General features: G+C 51.7%; 1 protein-coding gene across 1 annotated transcript; it reads left to right on the plus strand.

Moving 5' to 3' along the window:
- The first annotated feature begins 280 nt into the window (after positions 1-280).
- LOC140915104 (uncharacterized) lies at positions 281-22,898 on the plus strand. Its single transcript, XM_073354594.2, has 2 exons — positions 281-426; positions 8,827-22,898. Exon 2 carries the CDS (start codon positions 8,894-8,896, stop codon positions 13,388-13,390), a length of 4,497 nt encoding a protein of 1,498 aa, XP_073210695.2. The 5' UTR covers positions 281-426; positions 8,827-8,893; the 3' UTR covers positions 13,391-22,898.
- The last annotated feature ends 2,329 nt before the right edge of the window (positions 22,899-25,227 follow it).

The following is a 25,227-nucleotide window of genomic DNA, read 5'->3' on the forward strand; positions in this document are numbered from 1 at the left end:
GTTGGTTTGAGTGGTTGGATGCGCTCCCCTCCCTGCTTTGGCAGGGTGTAGTACATTGTGTGCTCCTGCCCATCACAGTCATCTGCATGATCGCAGAAGAGGGAGGGGGAAAGTCTGCCCATTAAAATACTCAGCTGGATTTTATAAGTTTATAGCTATGTTTTGTTTCTTTTCAGGAACTATATACTCGTGGTGCTTAGAGTGGTCTGAAAGGAACAGAAACACTTAGCCTTGAACTTTTGTTCTGCTGCTGCTTCTTGTGCCTCTGAGGTACAAAACATACCTGTAAACTTATAATCTATCCAACTGATGCTCGGGGCTTAAAAAAAAAAGACCCAGGCTTCCCGTTCAATAGAGAGACTCGTGGGGTGGGAAATCGGAATATTGCGGTGCCAATGGACAGGTTTTTGGAGACCAGCGTTCCAGGTAGGTTGGCGTGAAACAGTCGCACTCCTCTCACTGCCCCCCTCCCCGCTTTCTCTTCCTCCCTGTCCCCAGAAGACACACACAGGATCCTGGGCTCCTTCAGCAAGAGGCTGCCCATAGCGATGGTCATCCTGTGTACAAATCCGGAGGAGCAGGGTGACTCCATGAGCAGTAATGGCAAGGGCAAAACGAGTTAAAGGAAGAGCCCCTCAGAGCTACAGAGCGCACTGCGGATAATCAGTTGTTTCCTCCCTGCCCTCCACTGCCGTGCTCCGTACCCGGGCAGTCCCTAGTTATTACTGAGAAATAAATAAGTGCCTTTTATGGGCTAGATCATTTATGTCTGCTCACCCTGTGTAAGAGCCCCTGGATTTTGTGAGAGCTGGGGAAGGAATGATTGTGAACTCTACAGAACAGTGGAGGCTCAATGCAAACAAATGGATTACAGCATGCAGCTATGCAAATTGCTTCAGAGCACAGCCCATTTTGCTGAGCATTAATTGCTACACCATGACTGTTGCATAGCAACAACTGCATTTGTACAGCTAACAGCTACTGCCCCTGGATTTCTCTGCCACCCTCAGTGACAAACTGAAAAGAAGGGGGCTGTCCCAGGGAAAGCTAGTAGGTGCTGACAGCATCTGGGTCAGGCCAGGGAATCTACTAGGGCTACCCCGTGTACACATGAAATTGTGTACACAGCCGTGCCCGTGGAGCCGGATGTGTGACTGGGACAGCAGAGCGAGGCAGGGATTGAGGTGGTGCAGACCAGTAAACTAATGGAGTGTGTGCAAGAAGGGGTCACTAAAACATCTAGTGACAGCTCGGCAGGAGTGGCTTCAGAGCTGGAGTGACTGGCAGCAACCACTGGTACTGCTGTAACTTTCTGGGGTGAGACTAGTAATCTTAGAGCTGGAGCAGCCCTTTCCCCCACGGAGTCAGTCTCTCTGACGATCCCCTTGTTGCGTTCCTGACCCGCTGGCTGGGGCCTGTCCCCAAACAGGGTGATCCTCACAGACCCACATGAAGCTCCCGTGTTCCCGGCAGATACTCAGTCACTGTGTACTCTGGTAGCAGAGCTGCATTAGCAGGGACTCTCCCTGGCCATAAAAAGAACAGGAGGACTCGTGGCACCTTAGAGACTAACTAATTTATTTGAGCATGAGCTTTCGCGAGCTACAGCTCACTTCATCGGTAGCTTCTCCAGAGACCGCCCTGAAAGGGTGATACATTCTTTGTGTGCATCCAAGTAGGAAACCCCTGAGCTCCATCCCCAGGGAAAGAGGACAAGTGGGGAAAGATCCTGGAGAGAAGGTCATAGAGGTTAAGGCCAGCAGGGACCATTAGATCATCTAATCTGACCTCCTGTGTAACACAGGCCATTATAATCCACCTCGTTACCCATGTGTTAAGCTCATTAACTTGTTTGGCTAATGCATGTCTTCCAGAGAGTCATCAGTCTGGGTCTGAAGCCACCAAGAGGTGGAGACTCTGCCACTTCCCTCGGGAGTTCATTCCACTGTTAAAAATGTGTGCTGGATTCTTAATTGTTCCTGGCTTCAGCTTCCAGCCCCTGCCTCTTGTTCTGCCTTTCTCTGCTAGATGAAAGAGCCCTCTAATACCCCCAGGAAGGTATTTATACACTGTAAAAAGAAAAGGAGTACTTGTGGCACTTTAGAGACTAACCAATTTATTTGAGCATAAATAAATTGGTTAGTCTCTAAGGTGCCACAAGTACTCCTTTTCTTTTTGCGAATACAGACTAACACGGCTGTTACTCTGAAACCTGTACACTGTAAGCAAGTCATCCATCCACCTTCTTTTTCATACACGAAGCAGGTGAATGATTTCTGTGCAGTAATCTACATAACCTGCCTAAAGGACCCTGGGTGCCTTAAAGAGCCCCCCAAACACCATTTATCCCAAGCGGGTCACATGCCCAGTCTGTTTCATGCACCATCCATGGTTCACAGTGCTGCCAAAACAGATATAAATCAGTGATGAATGCAGCGAGGTAATATGGAAACTACTGAGAGCCGCTGTCCTCAGTAGACCCGAGAATGGAAGCAAGTAGCAGCCTGCAGCTCATCTGCACCGTAACGCCTATAACCCTACACTCAGCACTGAAAACTATAGGGGAACCCAAAAGACCAAGTTATCCTGATAGATCTGCTCTGAGGAAGAGGAGAATGTTGCTGCAGGTAATGGAGAGATCTCCACCCGAGTTAACCCTTTGCAGCCCAGGGAGATGAGCCACAGTCAGAGGCAGAACTACTGTTTCCAGCTGAAGAGGGGATGGGTCAGCTGGAGATGAGATATTGAAGGGAATCCCCAGGACTGAAAGTGTTGAACCGGAGCGTTCTGGACAAAGGATGCCCCGAAACAGCTGAATGGCCCTGGGTGGCTTGGGAGGGGGGCTGTCAGTTTATTGATGATAAACCACCCCCCTTTATTTATTTCCTTTACAAAATGCAAACGTTTTTTCTCCCTTGTAAATCTTCAAGTTAATGGAACTATGAGTGAACCCCAGTGGTGCCAGCTGAGTTACGGGGGTGTAAATGAGATCAGAATCAGGCCCCCAGCCTGCACACCAGGAATAAAATAAACTACGCAAAAGAAGAAGAGAGAAATGCCCTGTGAGCTGTTAAGAATGGGAGCTTGATACCATCTTAGTGATGCAAGCAGAATGGGGACTCTGTGGACTTGCTGCTTCCCCACCCTACAGCCCAGAGAGTTATTCAAACTGTGCAAAGGGGATGTAAAATGCCACCCCCTGCCTTGCACACTCACTGCACAAGTCCAGGTTACCGTAAAGCAGGGGAGAATCACCACCTTTCCTTTCCCAGGATTAGGGCTCCCAGATGGCCGTTGAGGACTCATAACCTCGTCCCTGGCAAGAAACTTCAGACCACAACATGCTTTTCCTTATACCAAGCAGATCCAGATAAATCCTGTATCTGCCTAGGGTCTTCCTTCACAAACACCATTGTTTTAACCCCCCCAGACCAATCCTAACAAGGAAGAAGTTCATTGTTCTGCCACTGTAACCACTTCCTGATCCGCCATCATCCCAGCATTCCTTTGAGCATACTTCACTAATTCCACAGTAGGCAAAGGAGTGTGTCACACAGGTGGGGCTAGTCGGTAGCCACACCCCTGAGTGTGCTATAAATTCAGGCCAGATTGCTGGCCAACTGCTTGAAAATGGCTGCCATTCTCAGAAACTGGGCTTTCAAACAGGTAAAAGAACCCACGCCTCTCCCTTGTGAAATGGCAGTAGGCTTCAGTTGGAGTAAGCACTGCAGAGCCCCTTCTCGCTGAACAGTCAGGCTGAAACCAGCCCTCTCCTCTCTCTAGTTGGGGTTTAAGGCTCGATTTCTCCATTGTTACTCTGCAGACTGGGGGAGGGACAAGCCTGCGTAAGGGATTTGCTCTGACATGCAGGGAAACCAGTTCCTATCCAGAGACCTGGAGAGAGGCCAACGTTGTACCTGTGCCTTTTAGAACGTTGATCCCAGGAATCTGTCTCTCACCAGGGTCAGCAACCCCCTTTCAGGCAGTCGCTGAAGGCACAATGGTAAAGGAGAGTAAAACTGTGTGTAGTAAAATGATACCCCTGGCGCTTGTAAAGGGAAGTGACGCCTCTCTACCCTGTTAGATGTTTTCGGAAGGAGCTAAAGCGGTGGCTGAAGGAGACCTACTAAGTGTCATGTAGTCACTCTTTCAAAAGTCTTTGCTAAAGCCCTACACGAAATGCTGGTAAGGACCCTTGGTAACCAGGGTGTGAGAGAGGCTTATTATGAATTCAAAGCTGGCTGAGAAATGGGAAGTAAAAAGTAGCCAGTGGTTAATCCTGGGGTGCCCAGGGATCAATTCTTTGAAATATATTAAAGAGCTGGAAGAAGGGGTGAGGAGATATTGAAAAGACTAAGACTGTTCAGCTAGGCAAAGAGACGACTAAGGAGGGATTTAATAGAGGTCTATACAATCATGACTGGTGTGGAGAGAGTAGATAAGGAAGGATGATTTACTCCTCCTCATAACACATGAACCAGGGGTCACCCAATGACATTAACAGGCAGCAGGTTTAAAACAAACACAAGGAAGTGCTTCTCCACACAGCACACAGCCGACCTGTGGAACTGTTTGTCAGGGGATGTTGTGAAGGCCAAAAGCATAAGTGGATTCAAAAAAGAACCAGATCGGTTCCTGGAGGACAGGTCCATCAATGGCTATTAGCCAGGGTGAGCAGGGATGCAGCCCCATGCTCTGAGTGTCTCTAGCTTCTGACTACCAGAAGCTGGGAATGGGTGACAGGGGATGAGTCACTGGATGATTCCGTGTTCTGTTCATTCCCTGTGGGGCACCTGGCACTGGCCACTGTTGGAAGACAGGATCCTGGGCTAGATGAACCATTGGCCTAGCCCAGTCTGGCTGTTCTTATGTTCTTAAGGGGTGGGTTGTAAGATGCTGAACTTGTAAATGAAATGATTCTGTGGGGTGGCTGAGACTAGGGAGGAGAGCGAGGAGCTTCAGAAGGATCTAACAAAGTGAGATAACTAGGAAACATGATGGCAGATGAAATCCAGCCTAGACCAGTGCAGAGTCATGCATTCTGGGAAGAGTAGTGTGAGCTGCTTCCACATGGATTGGCCTCAGTATAACATCTTGAGGGTGGGAGTGCAAAAGGGCTTTGAATCTAGCACGTGCAGTCCATTGAGAGTGTTTGCACAGACTCCAGTGGGTTTCGGATCAGACCCAAAGGGTCCCTGGGGAGAGATCACTGAAGACACCAATCCAGTGTTTAGTAGCTGTAGAAAAGGGACTAGGAACCCACAAGTAACTGTGTGATACTCACTGGGGAGTGCTCTCCAGAGCGCTCTCACATAGACCAGACACTCATTGTGTTAGCAACATACTGTATTTTCTAACATGTCCAGTTACTAGCTTGATCTCTTCTTTCCCCATCTCCTACCCTTTGTCTGTCTGTAAGCTCTCTGGTTCAGGAGCATTGCCTTCATGTATGTCAAGAAGGGGCCAAGTGCATTGTGGGCATTATTGAAAATATAATAACGGCAATAGAATTCTAGGATGTATTACAGGAAACATGTATGAATCCTAAGTCTGGAAGGGACTTTGAGAGGTCGTCTAGTCCAGTCCCCTGCACTCATGGCAGGACTAAGTATTATCTAGACGATCCCTGACAGTTGTTTGTCCAACCTGCTCTTAAAAAATCTCCAATGAGGGAGATTCCACAACCCCCCTGGGCAATTTATTCCAGGGCTTAACCACCCTGACAGTTAGGAAGTTTTTCCTAAGGTCCAACCTAAACCGCTGCAATTTAAGCCCATTGCTTCTCGTCCTGTCCTCAGAGGTTAACGAGAACAATTTTTCTCCCTTCTCCTTGTAACAGCCTTTTATATACTTGAAACCTGTTCTCATGTCCCCTCTCAGTCTTCTCTTCTCCAGACTAAACAAACCTGTTTTTTCAATCTTCCCTCATAGGTCATGTTTTCTAGACCTTCCATCATTTGTGATGCTCTTCTCTGGACTTTCTCCAGAGAAGCCATTATTACTGTTCTCTGCCCTTCCCTCGAATCCCGCAGTGAGTGGTGACCACTCAGCCCAAAACAGGATCCAGCAGAAAGAGAGAAGAGCTGGGAACAGTAACAAAATAATGAATGGTGTGTGTGGGGGGGGAGTTTCCTAAAGCGAGAGGATTAAAAAGACCAGAGCTATTTATTTAGCATGAAAAGGGAATGAGGAAGAAGAGAGAAGCTAATTGCATTATTATTATTATTTATTTTTAATACCGTGGAACCTAGGAGGGCTAGTCAAAACCAGCCCCTGCCCCCATCTAATGGCACTGTGTGGTGCATTTTACAGGACTGACTTATGCAGCCTTCTCTGATCTGAAACCCAGCCACGGTCTGGCAGCCACACTGATTGTTTCACACAGGAGGCGGCGAAGAGCCCAGATCCAGTTGAAATTGTTGGTGGAACTTGGGGAGTGACTTGGCCAGGCTGGGAGGGCTTGGCCATCCATTTTCCATGGGTTGTTAACAATCCCAGGCAGTCAAGCGCCTGAGCACCATGCAGGGATGGTTAGTCTGTAGTGACTGCCTCCCGTCACCAGCCTCGCTTCAGCATTTCCTTAGAGGTCTCCCATGCAAGTACTAATCCAGCCAGTTTAACCCAGGCGTTATGTCACAGGCCTATGTGGTTTGGTTGTAGCTTGGACCATGGGGAGGGAAGGGGGTTAAATGTGGGGAGTCCAGGATAACAACACACCTTGCCCTCCAAACAGGCAGGGGCTGATAGAGAGAGTCCGGGACTAGCCTGGCACCAGTGGTCCTGATTCACTTCCTGGCTCTGCCAGAGGCTCCCGGTGTGACCCCAGCTGGGCCTGTCGCTGGGCCTGTCTGTAACACAGGGATAGCCTCGCAGGGGTGTTACCCATTACACACTGTGGTGCTCAGCTCCACCTTGGAGCCATGTGAGGAGCCTTCAGGGGAGTGAAAAGAGCTGTGTGATCTTCCCCAGGAAAGGCACCTGCATTCTCCAGGGCGCAGCAGGTGTGCTGAGTGGAATCCAGCAGTTCCTTCTTCCCAGAGCTTGCAGGGAGGACCCCATCCTGGAGGGGGTGGGGGAGTACGGGAACATAGGCAGATGGAAGCAGACCCCAGGTCCCTCTAGCCCAGTGTCATGTCTCTGACAGTGGCCAGCACAGCTGCTGCAGGGGATGGTGTAAGATCTCCTGAGTAGCGGGCAGGGGGAGGGCGGTAATCTGCTCCTCACATTAGGTGTGATGCTGAGTTCTAAAATGAGATACTGAAACATGATGGGCTAAGGAACAAAAGGGTCTAACTGTATATACAGGGGGCCATGTGCGTGGAACAATAGTCAACCCTCTGCTTAGTCTGGGGCAGGCCAGCTAGCAGTAGAAGTGACCTTGCTCAGGTTAGCGTAGGGGTAACCTATGTCAGTGCTGGAGAACAGCTGGATCTACATACATGCAGCACTGTCTAGTGGTTGAAGCCATGAGTCCTGGTTCTCCTCCCAGCTCTGCCGAGACTTGCTGTGCTTCCTTCTATAAGTCACCTGCCCTCGCTCTGCCTCAGCATCCTCCTCCATGCTCCCCGCACTCCCAGGAGAAGGGAGCCGGGGGTGACTGCAGACAGCACAGAACCTACTAGCTCTACAGCGTGTGAGAGGGGTCTGAGCCAGGGGCCCCCAGGGCGGATGTAAGAGCAAGCGTTCCAGGGACGTTCTCGCTGGGTCCAGAGAGCAGGTGCAGAGATGTCAGAGGGGCATTAGTGCAGGGAGGACCAAAGGGGCTAAGAGGTCTGTAGCCACCCCTTGGATTGCGTCCACCAAACTATCATCCAGTCCAGACAGTTAATACCCAAATGTAAAGGGATTGCAGAGGATGTGATGCCTCCATTAGCGCGTGGGCACATCTGTCCTTGGTGTCGGGCCAGCTACCAGAAGGCTGGGGGGCGACTTGTTACTTCTAGCTTTTAAAAGGGAGAAAGATGTTAACAAAGAAACTATAGGCCACTTCCCCTCGCATCTGACCCCGGAGATGTGCTGGAGACCAGGCTCGTTCGAAGGAATGGGTGGAAATTCAAAGAGCTGTAATTGGGAACTAGCATGGCTTTAATACTACACTGTCAAAGACTAGGACAAACATTAATAAGCCCTTAACCTCACCCCTAGTTAATCCTAACGAGTTGCCTCTATGCAGCAGGTAAGTATGGTCACCCCCATCTTAGAGATGGCTAGAGACAAGAGGAGTGTGTAAGACGATGATCATCTAGCCGTAGGACCCCAGAAGTCCATGGTTCTTGGGCTGGGCTTGGACAGCAGCCCTGTAAATGGCACAGCAAGTGTATGCAATGGGAGTAAACCAAAGGTGGTTGTCAATGGCAATGAGCTGCAGTGGAGAACTCGCCCGTGGGGCAGAGTGTCTCGGAGGCTGGTGTTTGTCGGTTTGTTCATGGCCTCGTTCAGGCGTCATCCTGCAGAATGGCCAGAACTTGAAATCTTCCCTTTCCAATTGTGGGAGTGGGGTTGGGGGTATGTCCCAGCTGACAGACCAAAGTGAAATGCAAGTCTGGATCTGAACGTGCATGGAAGATAAGTGTCAATCTCCATGAGTGGTCAGAGTGAGCTGCCAAACATATAGTAATAGGCCCCTTTCTCTGGCAAACAGATAAAGCTTTGCCTTCCTGGGTGGATTGCTTTATGTGCATCCCTGGCTAAGTATCAAGGGCGCTAAGGCCAGTTGCCATGTGAGAAAATATACTGCTAAGGGGGAGGAGAAGGGTTTCTGTAGGTTTTACAACACAAATTCTCTGTCCTCTGCTTTGCTGACTGTTTCTCTCTTTGTCTCTCTAGTGAGGATACAGCGGAGACAATAGCAATAGACCCTAACAATCAGCCGAAGTCTCCCCTGGAAAAGTTTATGGTCCGACTGTGTACACATCACCAGAAGCAATTCATTCGTGTGCTAAACGACATATACACGGAAGTACAGCCAGACTGCGAGGGCCGGCCGTTACATGAATCCGAAAACATGGATGCAGCTACATGCAGCTCTGGTTGTAGCCAGCAAAGCACTGAAAATTGGAAGAAGTCTGCTCCCTGTTCTGAACTGAAGCCTCTTACTTCCTCAGACTCGGACAGAGACCCAGTGGGTCTTCATAGCCCTCTGCGTGCCGCAGGGCAACCCTTGGAGCAGCACACAGAGGTGAAATCCATGGACAGAACGGAGAATTTCAGTACTGCTTTCAAAAGAGACTTCTCTGAACTCTCCGCTACTAGAACTAGTTCTGTTAGTCCAAAGGATAGTTCCACCCAAGGATACCTCACCACTTTGAACTCTTCCTCACTGCACTTCCATCCTGGCACCAGGAGCCCGGAAGGACATACCACTGGACAGGAGCAAGAGGCTGGTGTCAGAAAGTGTGAGGATGACAAAGACCAGATCCAAGGCAAGAGCTTAGCAGACAGCTACATTGCTGTAAAAGTGGCACATGTGAATGGCAGTGAGGACAGCTCAGAGAGCTGCCTGGGATCTCAGAAGAACTCTTTCAAAGCTTTACCAGAAGAGGGTTGGGATTCAGGGTTTCCAGTGAACTCTCCTAGAAGAGCTGACAAAGAGAACGCTTTACAGTGCAGCTCCAAAGCATCTTTGCACCAGGATTTAGAAACAAACGAAGAAGATGCAAGACCAAAGCAAGAAAACCATCTCCATACCCTGGGAAAGACTAAGGGGGGCTTCCACACACATCCTGGCGACAAGAATCCATGTGAGCGTTCCAAAGACGGGTGGATGGCCCCTGTACCAGTGATACACAAAGCCTCCAGTGGGCGCTCAAGAGCTAAAACAGGGTCCTCGTCCGTCAAAACAGCTAGGAAGAACAAAAGGGCGTCGGGACTGAGAATAAATGACTATGACAACCAATGTGACGTTGTCTACATCAGCCAGCCAATAACTGAATGCCACCTGGAGAGCCAGCGGTCAGTGTCGTCCCGGAGGACAGCTCGGAAGAGCACCCGCGGGTATTATTTCAATGGTGAGTGCTGCGAGCTGCCAACTGTCCGCACGCTGGTGAGAAGCTCCCGAGTGGAAGAGAGAGGAAATGGTCCGGCCCTGAGGACGGAAGCATTAGTGGGCTCTAAGCAGAGCCCGGCACTCGCTGGAGGTGAGCCTTCAGCGGCAGCCCAAGAGGCTGACAAAAGAGCTTCCCTCGGGCTCCTGTCCAAAGGGGCTCCCCCCAGCAGAGAAGCTAACGAGAGAGCAGAAAAGGAGCCCAGCGAGGGCGGCTCACTGAAGTCAAGAGAAGCTGCTTACACTGAGCCACTGCTGGCTCTGTCTGCTCCCTCCTGCCCTGACACTGCTCTAGCCGTGGGCCCCTCTGCTGCTGAAGGAAGTGAGGAGAGGATGTGCCAGACGCTGGAAGACGTGGAGGCTAATGTTCTCCAGCAAGCTAACAGCGGTGCTGACCTCTCCAGGGGCTGTGGGCCCACAGAAGACAGCAGCAGGGAGGCTGCAGATTTGACATCTCTTTCTCCGCCAGAAGCTGCTAGTAGGGAGGAAGCTTCTCCATGCTCAGAAATACAAGCTATTCCGGCGCCTCCTGCCAGCCTGGACCCCACTCCTCCTTTGCAGCTTCCTACCACCGTGGACCTAGTGCTTCCTACCGGTGCAGACTTGGTGCACCATGCAGAGCCTCCTTCCAGCATGGACCCTGAGCCTCCTGCTGGACTAGACCTGGAGCTGGCTGGGGCACTTCCTGGAGAGCCCCCAACTAGTACAGACCTGGAGCTTCCTGCCACGCCCCCTGCCAGCATGGACCTGGATCCTCCCATGCAGCCCCCTGCTAGTTTGGAGGCTGAGCCCCCTGCTAGTTTGGAGGCCGAGCCCCCTGCTAGCTTGCAGCCTGCTGATGTGACCAAAAGCATTCCTGCTGACCCAGAAGCTGACGTCAGGGAGATGCAGGAAGGCCCACCTGAGCCAGGGGAAACCATGCCAACTATTGCAGAGCTCAGTGGAATCTTGGCAGGTGAGACTGCACCAGATAGCAACAGGCTGTGTGAGAGAGAGAACGGCAATGGCGAAATGCCACCAGGACCTGACACTTCAGAAACGGATGGCAAGGGGGCCGTCTTGTCCAAAGAAAACCCAGAGAAGAAGCAAAAGAAAGGCAGGAGAGTGCACGTAGCATCAGACCGGCGTCTCCGCAGCCAGCAATTCCAGCCACCCACAGAAGGCAGAGCTGAAAAGTCTGGTTCTTCCACCTCTCTGCAGCTTCCTTGTCTTCAGATTAAGCTTTCTAAAAGTCCCGGTGCAAAGCGTTTTAAGAGGGAGGTGCACCTTGATGGAGCAGCATCCGTGTGCTTCCCAAAGGATTGCTTCCACAAAACACTGCTGAAGAACATCCAGGGCCCAGGCACTGGGAGTGTCCTGGAGAGAGAGCCCATGCAGCAGGGAGAAGACGAAAATGGCATTACTACTAGGCAAACTTACAAAAGCATGTTGGCAAAAGATGGTGCAGCAGAGAGAGAAGGGTCATCGAAAGATGCCCCCCCTGCTAACGCCAGCCATAGTAAGTCAGGGGAGATGCTTGAGATCTGTGTAGAGGCTAATTCTGATAAGAGAAGTGTTCTCCTTCCTAGGGAAAGTGGAACAGGTGTACAGGATGCAGAGCAATCGGATGAGAAACCAGGTGATGTGGAGAACCCAGACAATGCTGTAGATGCTGGAAAGGTACAGTATAAAGATCCGACTGATTCGCCTATAGGTCCCAGTAGTAAAAGTGGAAGCAAACACCTCCCATCAAAGACTTGGAAGCATAAAAAGTTGGCCCACCCAGTTTACAACTTGAGACACACCCCTACCCCTGTGGACACTGCAAAAAAGAATATTCCAGGAATGGAAGTTTTGCAAGCAAATCAAAACCAGAAGGAAGAACGCAGTTCAGGGAACAAAGACCCCATAGATTTGAAGGAGGTGGACACAGTGGCTGAGGACAAACCAAAGTTTGTGGAGTGGTGTGCTGAGGAAGAGAATCAGGAACTTATTGCTGACTTTAATGCCCAGTATGTGAAAGTTCAGAAAGGATGGATTCAGCTGGAAAAAGAAGCACAGCCAGCCCCCAAAGCAAAGAACAAAGCTGACAAGCTGAAAGAGATTTGGAAAAGCAAGAAAAGAACCCGGAAATGTAGAGCGGCTCTTGAAGTTCAAAAGCTTTCCCCTGTCCAGATGCTGTTTATGAAAGCCTTCAAGTTGTCCAACATTTGCCGGTGGTTCTTGGAGACAACTGAAACCAGGTCACTAGTCATTGTGAAGAAACTCAATACCCGTCTCCCAGGAGACGTTCCCCCCATTAAGATCCCCCTGCAGAAGTATTGCTCTTCCAGCCTATATCCCAGCTCGCTGCAAGCTGAACGCTTAAAAAAACACCTCAAGAAATTTGCTGCAACTACCCCTGCTAAAAATAACTTGAAGAATCAAAAGTTATGGGCCAGGCTTCGGGAGAACACTGATAGTACGGAGCCCGGGGAAGCTGCCAGTCCCAACCAGATGCCTCCTTGTGAGGCTAGCTCAGAAGAAGCTGGTGAAGACAGAAACATGCAGCCCCCTCCAAGTCTGCCAACGCAGGCCAGCACTAGGATCCTGCGGAAATACTCCAATCTGAGGGGCAAACTGCGAGCCCAGCACCGCCTGGCAAAGAATGAGAGAAAGGGAGACAGTGCAGCTGATCATCCTTCAGTGGAAAGTAAGCAAAGCCGGAAGAGTGTCTGCATCAACCCACTGATGTCTCCAAAGCTGGCCTTGCAAGTCAAAGCAGATGTGTTTCCTGCTAAGTCCATGCGAGCGGAAGCAGCAGTGAAGGGAAGAAAAGGGAAAAGCAGGTCCCAGGAGGACTCCTTGCCCAAAGCTGACCCTCAGTCAGGCAGGAAGAAGAGAACACTGCGGGAGAAGAACACTGTACCAGAGCTGTCTCGCTCCTCCAGTAAAGACCGCCTTCCAGCTAAAAAGGGCAGCAAAGTAAAACATTCCGAGGTTCCCCCGAAAACTCCTGCTACCAGAAAGCAGGCTGCCATGGAAAGAAGCAATAAGCTCGAGAAAAAGGTATCTTCGAAAGAGAAGAGAGTCCCAAAAAGGCAGCTTGGCAAAGGCAGGCTCCCCATCCCCAAAGTCAAAGAGAACCCCGTCAAAAGAGCTGCAGCCCCGCCCAGCCAGGAAGGGCTCACAAAATCTGCAAAGCCGAAACTGAGGGGGGAGCCCTCTACCAGGTCACAGAAAGCAGCTGAGCAGAAGCCCAGCGGTGGGAAAACTCTGACAAGGTCTATGAAGAAAATTCAAGAGAGCAGCACGTCCCAGGGCAAGAGAAAGTTAAGGGCAAAAGTTGACTGTGCACACAGCAAGCGAACACGACTGGATGCAGAATAACCAAGAGAATGGCAGCCATGTAAACCTGTTGTACAGTAGTAACCCTTGATCATGCATTAACTAAAGCTGCTTTTATAAGCTGTAGCAAGCCTTTAAAAATCCACAGCTAAAGGATTACACCCGTGATTTTAGGCGTCAGAAGGTGTGTCTCAGACAGAGAGGAGAGCTGTCTGTCTCCACTGTTGAGGAGGGAAGTTCCTGCAATTCGAATGTTCCTTGGGTTTTAAGCTTGGAACCAGGCAGTTTTAGTTAAAAGTACAGTGCCTTATTTATCGTTTTTAAACCAATAAATAAAAAAGCTAGTCTGTGTGATTTGGAGGCTTGCATTTTATACTTGATGCACAAGCACTTGTACTGTAGCAGAAAGGAAACCACCTTCATGCACATAAAGTAGCTTTCAGCAGCCTTTTGAGGGGCGCGTACACAAACCCTTCCCTTTGCATTAAACATCCTGACTGTTTGGTTGTGAGTGACCTTGGAAGCAAAACCAAAAGCATTTTTCTTCTAGCCAGAGAGGGAAGGGGTAATTGGTCATTACTCTGTTCATTAGCAGCAGGTGGTGGGCTAGACAGTTGGTAACTGTTTCAAAATATTAATTGTTGGCCACTTGTGTATAATTTATGGTCTTTAGGGTTAGACAGCTATTTCTACTCTGCTGCTTCTTAAGCCTTGAGGTAGTGTGGTCTGATCAAAACCGACGTGGCAAAGGGGTTACTGCTTGGAATATACTGCTTGGCGAGTTCTGTAGCATCTCCCGCTGTTTGCAGGCACAGTGGGCTGAACTCATCCTTGGGGATCTCCAGTACATCAGGGATGAATCAGTCCCACTGTGTCTGACTGTTGGGCAAAACGCCCTCTCCGATCAGCATTTTGTTTCATATCACCTCTCCATGTGGATTTCTACTTTCTCTGACAGTAGCTTTTCACTCATAATCGGGTATTTTCCTTCCTGTGAAAAGCCAGGGCAGATTTCCGCTCGTTATTTAGTCAGTCTGTGTGAAAGGGAAATCTTTAGCCTCCCCACATTGTCTCCCCCACTCCCACAGAACACCTGTATTTTAAGGCAAAATTTTTAATGTTGTCTTTGAATAATGCTGAGATTTAAAGTATCCGATTCTTTTTTTTTATTAACTTCAATCTCATTTTAAAATAAAATGAAGCTGTTTTGGTTCCTGCCAGTGTTGTGGTGTGCTGTAGAGTCTAGGATCGGATAGTTCTCCTCACTGTCAGAACAGCCCGGGCAGTGTGTACACCCTGCCTTGCACTGGCTTGCAAACATATCCTTGAGGGTCGAATCAACACAAACCATGCACTGCTTAAAGGTCAAGCAATAGTTTCCAGTGGAGAAACACTAAGAGTAACAGCTGATACACAGTAAAACCTATTAGAAATGCAAATAATCATATTCCCACAGCACACATTGGCGGTGGAGCTAATTGGGGTGAGGGTGGGGAGTTTTATATTGAAAATTCCCCCCCTCCCCCTTGTGTAAGCAGCTGTAAGATGATGGCGTCAGCTCCCACTCTGTGCCTAAGTTTAAAAGCTCAAGGCCAGCCATTTTATTTCAAAAGCTCCACTTCAAGCCGGTACAAAAGAAGGGCTGTTTGCACAAGTTTCTAAGCAAACTTCCTTCCATTCACTACGTTCAACACCTGAAATCTGATTGTGAAGGCTCTGAAATCTCCTGACCTTTGGAGAATAGCTTCCAGCCGCCATTGTCCTAGCAAGATCTGAATATACATGCATATCTTTGTTACACTAGGCCCTCCCCTCAGAGAGCTTTACTGCCTGCAGAGAAAAGCATGCCTTTTGGGGTGTGCAGCGGGCTGCTTTGCGGAGGAATTGATTTTCACGGTTAGCGTTGAACCTCAGATACCAAAGCTCATTACTGGAGGCAGAAAGTGGATAATTAATTGTCTTTAATCTCTTGCTGGATCCATTTAGGACAGGGGATGAAACTAAGCGTTGGGGACTCCACGGCACTCTTTTTCCAGTGCAGTAGTTCGCTCCCCATGCTCTGGAGAGTGCCGTGTGCTGAGACGGGCGGGCACCCGCAACGGGGGTGCTGCAGCCACAGCCCAGGGTCAGGTGGGCTTGGAAATCACTGACCTTTAAGGAGCTGTTATTTTTTAAATCATGCTGAATAAAGAAAATGCTGGACAGTTTGTGGCTGCCAGCCCTGTACAGGTTAATATGAAGTTATCGATGACTTTAATTTTACTGTGCATATTAAATATGTCAGGCATTGCAACAGAACAGATCTAAAGGCATTTAAGGAGAGGGGGACTGTGCCTGCCGGTGAAGGATTGGTCCTCAGCTGTTACAGGGGAACGCTGGCTCTTTTTTTTTTTTTTTTAATTCTGATCTAGAATCTTCTTGTTTTCTGTAGTCTGGACTGCTTTCATAAAGAAACACTGTGTGTGTGTGTGTGTGTGTGTGCACACGCCCGTGTGCAAGGACCTCTGTTGTCGTGCGCTATCCAACTTCGTGCCAATAAACCCTTTACCCTCCCTATCATTTTTCTCATGAATGCCAGCATGTGAAGAAAAGTTGGTAGGTTCTGTGGGGTTCGAATTTCAGAGCTTTCTGCTAGTCACGTGTAGCCGTCACAACCCGCCAGGAACTGTAGGCTTGTTTAATGTCCAGCTTCAGGCTGGGGAGTGACAGAAATAGGAGAACAAGAGTGAGCTGAAATAGCGCTTCTGGACAGCGGAGTGCTGCAGCTCGCCTGTTAGGTCTCCAAGGCTAGCTGCACGTGTGTGCACCGTGGCCATGATGGGCGGGCTCGAGGGCATGGTTCTAGGCCTGACGGTTCCCGCGGCAGCTTGTCACTGGTTCAGGTCAGCTCGCTGTCTGCCCTGCCTTTGACCTCGTGTCCCTTTCTACGGGAGAAGGAAACATTTGCCCAGCAGACTTTTGAGGGCACTGCCTGACGTTGCCCAGGGGCCTGGCTACATTACTCGTGGCATATCTGGATTAGAGTCTGACTGGGGTGAGAGACTGGCCAGTGTGCCCGTCCTGCAAATGGGGCAGCCATGCCCACCTGCCAGTGGTGTCCAGCTAGGACACAGTCACTGGAAACAGGGGAGACTCTCGCCCCAGGCAGCTACATAAAGAAAAGAAAATCTTCCTGTCTCCCCTGCAGGCCCCTGCCTGTGTCCTTTCACCTCCCCTTCGTGTGTGTGTGTGTGTGTGTGTGTTCAGTGCTGAGAGGTTTAAAAGAAGGCAGCCCAGAACTCAGAGCACTAAGCCCTGCCGGGGTACACAGGACTCAGCAGTGCCGCTGGGGCAGCTGAAGGCAACACTGCTGTGCCATGCCTCACTGGGCGGGGCGCGTTGCTGCCGTGGGCAGAGGGGTCGGATACACACAGCTCAGCACAGGCTAGGAGTACGGGTGTTTGTCACGTGGGTCCAAGCAGCTCCTAGACCTAGAACCTGTGTCCGAAGGTGTTACAGGAAATGTTGGTGTCCCCCGACAGATATGAAGTGCTCAAAGCAGGGGCCCGATCCAACGCCCAGAGGAGGCAGTGGAAAGACGCCCTTTGCTTTTAGTGGGAGCTGGATTATCGGCAGTGTGTTAATCAGGAGTTGTACATATTGTGTTTAATGTGGGAGTGTCTAGCTCTAGCCTGTAGGGACAGTGTAGGGGAAGGGAGGGGAGGGCTAGTGGACTGTGTGTATGGGTGGGTGTGTGCACACGTTTGTGTCTGTAGAAATCAGGAGAGAGGCTGCAAAAGGAATTTCAGGTCTTTCAGCTGCAAAGCAAACCCTATTTATTTATTTATTTATTTGAGAGTGAGACTGGGATGCGGTGGGTCAAAGCCCTGCGTATAGTCGGTGAAACATGGAGCCAGGCAGGCTGCTGTGCCTCGAAGGTTGCCCTGAGCGGCTGGCGGGGCCCAGGACTGTTCCACACCTTCGGAAGGGCCCAGCTGCACCGTTCCAGCATTGATGTAACCTTCCTGGGGCCTCTCCTATGGCAGCTCCCGTCCCCGTGCCAGTCAGGGCCCGCAGCTGGCTTTCTTGCTGCATTAACCCGACAGATGCTGCCCTCATGGGAGGGGTGTGGGGCAGACGTTACCGTTTGCCGCAGCCGCCCCACGCTGGTTCATTTGGAAGCTTTCAGTCGTTTGGGTACCCTCAGTGCTAACTGTGTGAGTCTGAGAATGTAAACCCTCCGGCTCAGAGCGAGCTGCTGCCCCCCCACAACAGCTCGCAGCTATTTACCAGCAAGCGTTTGCCCCCAGCACCTGCTCGCTCTCCTCTGAACCTCACGCTCACTCCCAGCACATCTGCATCACAAGCAAGCAGCCCCGACATGAACGCAGCCAGAGCTCTCCGCCACCGTTCCCAGACACAGCTCCCACTCTGGCTCTGCAGCCTGGCCATGTGGGCCTGCGTGCCTGGAGCAGCCTGTCTGCAGAGCGACTAGGCCCCAGCTCTTCCTCAGGGCCTAGGGAACCCTGACCCAGCCAGGAGGCCCCTTCGCCCTCTCCTCTCTCACCCAGCTCAAAGGCCCGGAGTTGGACTTCAGCAGCTCGCCAATGGAGCTGTTGTGCTGACTCAGCGCACCACCTAAGCTGTCCCTCTCGGCCCTGGCCGGAGACGCTGTAGGGGCTAGCCCCATGGACTGAGCTGGGCATTGAAACTCGTAGATGTGTGCGGAGCGGGGCCTGGAGCAGCCCCACCTCCCGCATGCACGTTCTTGTGGAAGGGAAGGCCAGTGAAACCCTGGGCGTTCTCTGCCAGCACACCCAGGGGCTGATGGCAGGGAGGGGTTACGGGGGGACCTGGCCTGTGAGGAAGTGGCCATGACAGGACTACAGGCCACCCAACGCTGTGGACCCTTCAGTCATGGCCAAGCAGTTAGCCTTTGGGCGGAGACAGCAGCATCCCCTTGCTGGTCCCTGAGCTGCAGACAGTCCTCTTAACCGGCAGAGTCGCTGTCCACATGGGCTGTGTGGGCTTTTAGGGCATGGAAATCCCACAGGGCATTCTCAGTCCCCATTGCTATGGACTCCTGCTACGGCTCAGTGCTCGGGGGGAGACACACAAACGTGCACGCTCCCCTGTCCACCTCTCCTGGGTCGCTGGGCGCAAGCTGACGTGTACACCCGTAGTCACCACAGCTTCCAAAGTGCAGAGTCGAGCTCGTCGTCCTGGGCACTGGGCTCTGGCTTTCTTTGGCAATTCTGAGGCAGGGACGAATTAGAAACCGCAGGGTCTGTTTTTTCCTGTGGGGCAGAGCTGTGTGGGCAGCCAGGCCTCAGGTGTTAGCCTCTTTTTCCCCCCGGCCATCTTTGCATCACACTGTTCCTCATCTCCCCTCGGCGCAGGCCTGTAATGTACTGTTGTGGGCTGGAGATCGGACATGCACCCAGATGATACTGTACAGAACCTGTCTGCTGTTGTTAATTAGGTGCATGTGCTCCTCCTATCTACTCTGCGCAGCCTGACCGTGCGCGTGGGTGGGCTGGCAGTGAGCTTTCTGCAACCACCAGCTTCAAATTCCTGCAGCATTCCCAGAGTGAAGACACGAGGAGCTGGAGCCGATGTTGGTTAATGGATGATGATAAGCAGTGTGTTTTACTGCCTTCATTCCATGCCTGGCCTGGCCTGGCCTGCAACTCTGCGCTCTCCTCTCACATCTGCGGTAAGGCCACTCAGCTCTCCAGCCTTGGGACTCCTCATCTTAACGGCCTGCTCTTCCATCTTCCCCAAACCCCACCATCTGGCCTCTGCAGAAAGCTGCGGCTGCCACAAGGACACGTCACCCCCAGCTTCAAACACCACCCTGACTCTCCTTAGGTTGGGATCCATCACAAAATCACCATCCTGGGGTTCACTAAAAAACACCCTCTTCGGCTGGCCCCAGACCTTCTCCTGGACCTTTCCTGTTAGTCTAGCACTGGCCTCCCTCGCTTTCCAACTCCCTTCAGATGAACTCAATACTTCTCTGCAACCCCATCCATCTGGAACAGCCTCCCAGGACATTTCCACCACATCAACTGGCCAGTTTTGGTCACATCTCCTCTTTAAATACATCTTCTCTGGCTAGCCCTCCTATTGTTCTCCCTTTCCAATTGGGTTCAATTTATTCACCATGCAGTGTCTTCAGCCCCACTGCATCTGTAACGTAGCATCTTACAGGGAACGGCTTGGTTTGCAGTGTGGGTGACATGCACTTTGCTGAATTCAAGTGAGATTTGTCCTGCATGTTTACATCAGACCCCAAAGCACCGCTAGGGCTCTGAACGGCTTCCAACAGCTGCTCCTAGCTGGGAGATGGTCCCTGGTAGGGAGCGTCTCCCCCGGCAGGGGTGGGGTATCTGTGTGTACACCTCTCCCCCCCCCCACCACTTGTACCCACCTCTCTAAGGTTTACTGTGTAAAGAATAGTATTGCTCTGTTCAGACACCTCCCCCCAAGCCACTTCGGTAGCACCGATTTACCAGGAATTTTTGGAAAGAGCTGCCAGTCGTGTGGTAACAGGACCAAACTTTCCCAACTGTCGTGTTTTGTCCTGGAAACCTCCTGAGGCAAAATCTTTTCCTGCTGTTCCCTGGCTGTCCCATGTTTGATGGGATGGAGATTGTCTTCGGCCCCCAAGTATCTTTGCACCTTTGGCAGGTGAACAAGGCCCAGGACCTGCCCAAATTTCAGCTCTTTGTCCTGGTAGATTGAACGATTGGAATTACTGTCAGTTGTGAGAGCTCTGTCACCACCCCTGGGTGCAGCTGTGAGGAATTAAAACAATCAGAAAAGGACGGGACCTCGTTTGCGCTGAGCTGTTTTTATTGCTGGTAGTGGAAGGTCCGTTTCCTGTCCCCAGTGACGCATGGCACGCTCACCTAAAGGAGCCAGCCACACATGGGGCCAAGCCATGAAAACCAAGGCAGAGAATGGGTCACTGCCCCACTGAGTTACATTCTCCTCGTCACTGGCTCCTCCCAGTCTGAACGTCCCAGCCCAATTTACTGATTGTGCAGTATGTCCAAAACGGGCTGGACCCAGCTGCCTTTGATGCCAGCGCATCCGCACACCTGAACGCAGGCATCCGCATGCAGCACACCCCAACGCAGGCAGGGCCTCCCGGAGGCTGACCGTAGAAAGTCCTGGCTTTGTGCCGCTCGGAGCTCTGCAAACCAGGGGCGCTTAGTTGGGCCCAGCCCTTTGCTCACCATGATGTCCCTGTGCTGCTCGTCCGCTTCCCTTTGCTGAGCCTTTAGCTTGGGGTTGTGACATGAGTCATCTGGGCTAAGATGTTCTCAGGAGCTGTAGTCTGCATTGTGATCATCCCTAGGGTTGGAAGACATTATGGTCTCCCCCGTCTCACCATATTGGACTTCCCCTCATTCAAGAGCACGTCCGTCGCCTTCCCTTTAGGCCGGGGGCCAGGGTGTTGGGTGTGTCTCTGGGCACGTTGGCAGTTTCCAGGTCCCGGCAGTCTGAGAACTTGAGTTGCAAGGTTTTGATGGCCTCTGTTGACCCTTTCAGCACATGGTCCCTCCAGTTGTGGTTGGTTTCTAAGTGTCTGTGTGTAAGAGTACCTCTCTATATGAATGACCAGTGCTGGGTAAAGTAGCCAGGAGCTAGCCATTGAAACGTGGAGCTCCTTGATAAGCTTTTAGGGCAGGCTGAGGCATTTCCTCCCACTTGGAGTTCACAAAAACTAGGCTTGTAAATAGTTTTTATATTTATTTTGTGTTCTTTCTGCAGCTCAGTGTTCCGAGTGCCGGTGCGTGGCCGCAGAGGGCCATTGCCTCGCATTGGACTCAGCTCAAGGCAAGCACCAGGCCAGTGTCCTGTGCTGGAGTGGGATGATTTTTTTTTTAATGATGCAACATTAAAAAGTCAAAGCATTAAATATTTTTCTTCATCTCATCTTTTAAAGCTGGTCGTAGGTAGTCGGCAGGACCTGGCCGCCTCAGCTGGGCTCTGGGCTCAGTAGGCCTTGGCACCATAAGCAATAAGATTCTTAGTAATAAGTTCAAGTCAGTAAAACTGAGTCTCCAGGGGCCGTGGAGGGGGTGGGGAATCTTGCTGCAGATTGGCTTGCCTTTGCATGGGGACCTCGTAGCTTAGAATCACCGTTTATGGTTCTGTGTGCACTGTCTCCTTATGAGAGGGAATCACGAACCTGGTGGCGGGGCTGGACCCGACACAAGCTGGGGGAGTCCGGGGAGGAAAGCTGGCAACGGGCTTGTTTTCCAGTGGGCATCTGACTGCGGCAAAGCCCCTGATTATTTTAGGAATCCCCTAAAATGGCCAGGACAGACCAAGCTACTTATTAGCCTGTTGCAACTTAGGACCTCTTAACTAACGTCCCCATCTTGTGTCTGCTCTTCTGATTGTGGAGAACGTAATTCCACAGGCACAGAGGAGGTGACCTGCCCGCCGGGTTCTTGTGTTGTGCTGATGTTCTTAAGGCATTTAGCCAGACTTCCTCTTGACCTGCCCAGGATGGCTCCCAAATGTCCCCTGGCTCTTTGCTAGTAGCTTTTGTTCTAGGGTTTTGTATTTATAAATGTGTTTAGAATTTTTTTCACTCTTTTTGTCCTTGATGTACTTCTTGGTTCTAGCCCCCAGGCAGAGCAAACCTAGCCCCCAAGCTGTCTGCAGTGGCGCATAGGAGTTAGGTTGGATCGTCTTGTGCTTCTATTCATTTAACTTCTGATCTTTTAGACAGTGGAATCTTATGAAAGCTCCCAAACTTTTGTTTCCTGAGATTGGTTTTCTTGGTTACATAGGACTCTCCCCCGTGCCCCTCAAACTTCCTCCTTCGGGACATTGTAGAAACCAGTAATTTTCCCTTTTAAAGTGTTTGTCAACTTTGAAATGGTAGTTCCTTTTTAATAACAAAAATGTTTTTCTGAATCTACATCTGCTACCCTTGTAGAACTTTGTAGTTTCCCCATGACACTGATATGAGACGCCCAGGACCATACAAGTCCCCTGCCACCCCCTGTCTGGTACTGTATGTATGAGCCTAACCAATGTGAACTTTAGAAAAGAGCTATGAGAACTGCAGGCTGGTGACTGTCTAGGTTTGAGGATCTGGCTTGGATCTGCATTTCCGTTCTGTTCTGGGTATTAGGAAATACTTCAGCATGACTGGAGAAAATGAAATGTCTGCTGTGAATTGCGGGTCGGAAGTGTTGAACAAGGTTTTCATTTGCTAATGTTTACATACCTCACCTGAAGAACCTTGGAAAGTGTATATAACAAAATAGAATTATATTGAGTTGCTTTAAAACAATACATAGAGCTATAAGAACTGGAGTGATCTGAATTGTGTCTCAAGTCTCTGAATAGTGACATTGTGAACTCTGTGTTCCTGTGTTTTATTTCCTGTTCAACTCTGGGAGAAGTTGTGTTCTTGTTACTGGTTAAACTCCTTCAGGATTCCCACCACCTTGTTTTCTTTAATTCCTTAGACATTGTTGATAACGACCCAACGAGCTTTCTAAAGGTCCTTATTTTATTGCAGCTTATTAAACTTCCCTTTGATATCAAAGCCTGCTTGGTGTGGTAACTGGGGGGTAAGTGGATGGGTCTGGTGGGTGTCAAGTCTCTTCAAGTTCCTGACTCCTAGCAGCTGCAGAAAAAAATCACCCAGCTCTCCTGCTTTTCTGCTGGTGCTACCCCCTCAGCCATGTGTCCCCCCCTCGCCCAGGCTGTGGGAGCTGGGCGTGGTGCTGGTTCCATGGGGCGAATGGCACAGGACGTGCCTGGGGCCCAGCCAAGACCACAGCAATGGCAGGCAATCCCTGAATCACCAGCAAAGTCCAATGTAACCCCCGTGTGAGTGGGGCCTCCTTCCCAAGGACATGCCAGGCCCCTGCCAGCGGCTTCTCAATAGAGCACACGGGGCGCGAGCACGGGGGTTTTTAAACACGTGGAACATGTGTTCCCTCCGCGTGGAACATGAAGAGGGAACAGCCAGGGGCTGCCGTCAGCGAGCAGAGCGTCTCTCCAATCCCACTCCAGCCTGGACCCAGCCAAGCCCTACCCTGACCCTTCGGTGCTGGCAAAATGGCTGGTGGCCCTGTGCTGACACAGGGTGGGAGCTGGGAGTGTCCAACCAGGGGCAGGATATTGGTGCAGCCGTGAAACCCCTGCGAGGCGCGCAGCCCTGCCTGGAGGACTCACCAATTCCAAGGGTTGCTATACGGGGAATAGGGCCCGGCGCGGGTGGGTGCTGCAGGCCCACAGCCATTGGCATTCGCATTAGGCCCTGCCTAGCTCACGGCTGGGCCAGCGGGAGTCTCAGGGCCCAGGCTCCTGCTCTCGGCTTGGCCCTGCACCCAGGGAGTCTCTGCGGGGCCCAGCTCCAGCACCCGCCCTCTGTGACTGGGGCTGTCCTGCTGGGAGCCTGCATGGTCCTCCCGTGAGTCATCTTCCCATGGCCCCCTCTTGCAGCATGTCATCAGGCTCTGACTCCCGAGCCTTGGGGCCCCCGGCCCCTACACCAGCAGGGGCAGGTGCGAGGGGTTGCTGCACCTGGTTCACCACAGCTACTCCTGTCTCATGCTGCTGCTCTTGGTTTCTGCTCCCAGCACCACCCCTCGTCCCCGTGCCCCTGGGGGTAGGGGCTGTTTTGTGACGTGTGTCCCTGGAGCCTTCTGTGGCTCTGGATGTCCCTAGTCCTCTCACCCCAGCCCCGTGCTTGAGTGGGACCCACATCCCGGCCAGCGTGTCTCGGCTGCCCACAGGCTGTGCACCGCCGGTGCCGTGTGCCGAGGGCGCGGCCCGTGGAAAGCGCTGGGGACCGGGCAGTATTCCACATGGAGCTGCGGGCTGCAGCGGGACGGGTCCTGGGTGGGGATCCCAGCTCCAAGGGTGCCTAAACTGGGCCAGGGCACGCCCTTTCCATGGCGCTGGTGGGCGTCCTGGGACAGGGGACCGGCCCGGTGCTGCTAGCAGGAAAGATGAGACCAGCCGGCATCGCGGAAGGAATAAATGTCATGTTCACGTGGAAGACAAAGCGACAAGATCACACAGCTTCTAAAACAATACGGCCTCTGCTAGACACGGCCACGCAGGGCGCCTCCCTGGCCCGGCTCAACCCCGCAGCTCGACGCGTGAAAAACAAACAGGCAACCAGAGCTGTGGGCCTTCGGCAGCGGTGCCGCAGTGGCCACCGAGCCGGCCTGGGCTTGCCCTGAACGTATAAAAATACTGTAACAAACTGAAATACAAATATATATTAGAATCTGTAAGTATTCTGTATAAAGAGATACTTTAGAGGTTAGCTTACAACGAGCAACAGAAAATGACCCCAGCCTTGGCAGTGGGCGAAACACGGCGCGGCCCTGCCAGGCTCTGCAGCGGGCAGCCGGAGGGCTCAGGACACGGGGGTGGGTTGCTTGGTCGGGGGAGAAGCCAGCAGCAATTAAAGCTCTTGACAGAACTTGCTGCAAACTGCCCTGGTGCCCCGGGGCGGGGTGAGCGATGGGGCCCAGGCAAACGGCAGCTGGCACCCATGACCTGGAGCAGCCAGCCCGTGGTGTCTGGTACATTGATGTAGAACTGCCTGGGGGGGCGGCTCAATGAGCCGGGGACCAGCCACCCCCAGGGCGAGAGGAGCCCGGGCCGGGGCGCTGAGGCTGAAACGGGGACAGGTGCAGAAGTGGGAAAGCAGCAGGGGTGCGTCTCAGGAGCAATGGCCCCCAGCTGGGGGACCGGGCAGGGGAGCTGTGCTGGCAGCAAGGTAAGTGCCTGGCCTGGGGTATCTCCACTCACCTTGCAAAGCCCCCAGGGACACATAAGTGCTGGGCCCAGGGGGCGGTGGGGGGCGGGCTGTGGCACCCCCGGCTTGAAGTGGTTTCCATTAT

Source organism: Lepidochelys kempii, chromosome 7 (assembly GCF_965140285.1).
Source record: "Lepidochelys kempii isolate rLepKem1 chromosome 7, rLepKem1.hap1, whole genome shotgun sequence".
NCBI classification, from domain to species: Eukaryota; Metazoa; Chordata; order Testudines; family Cheloniidae; genus Lepidochelys; species Lepidochelys kempii.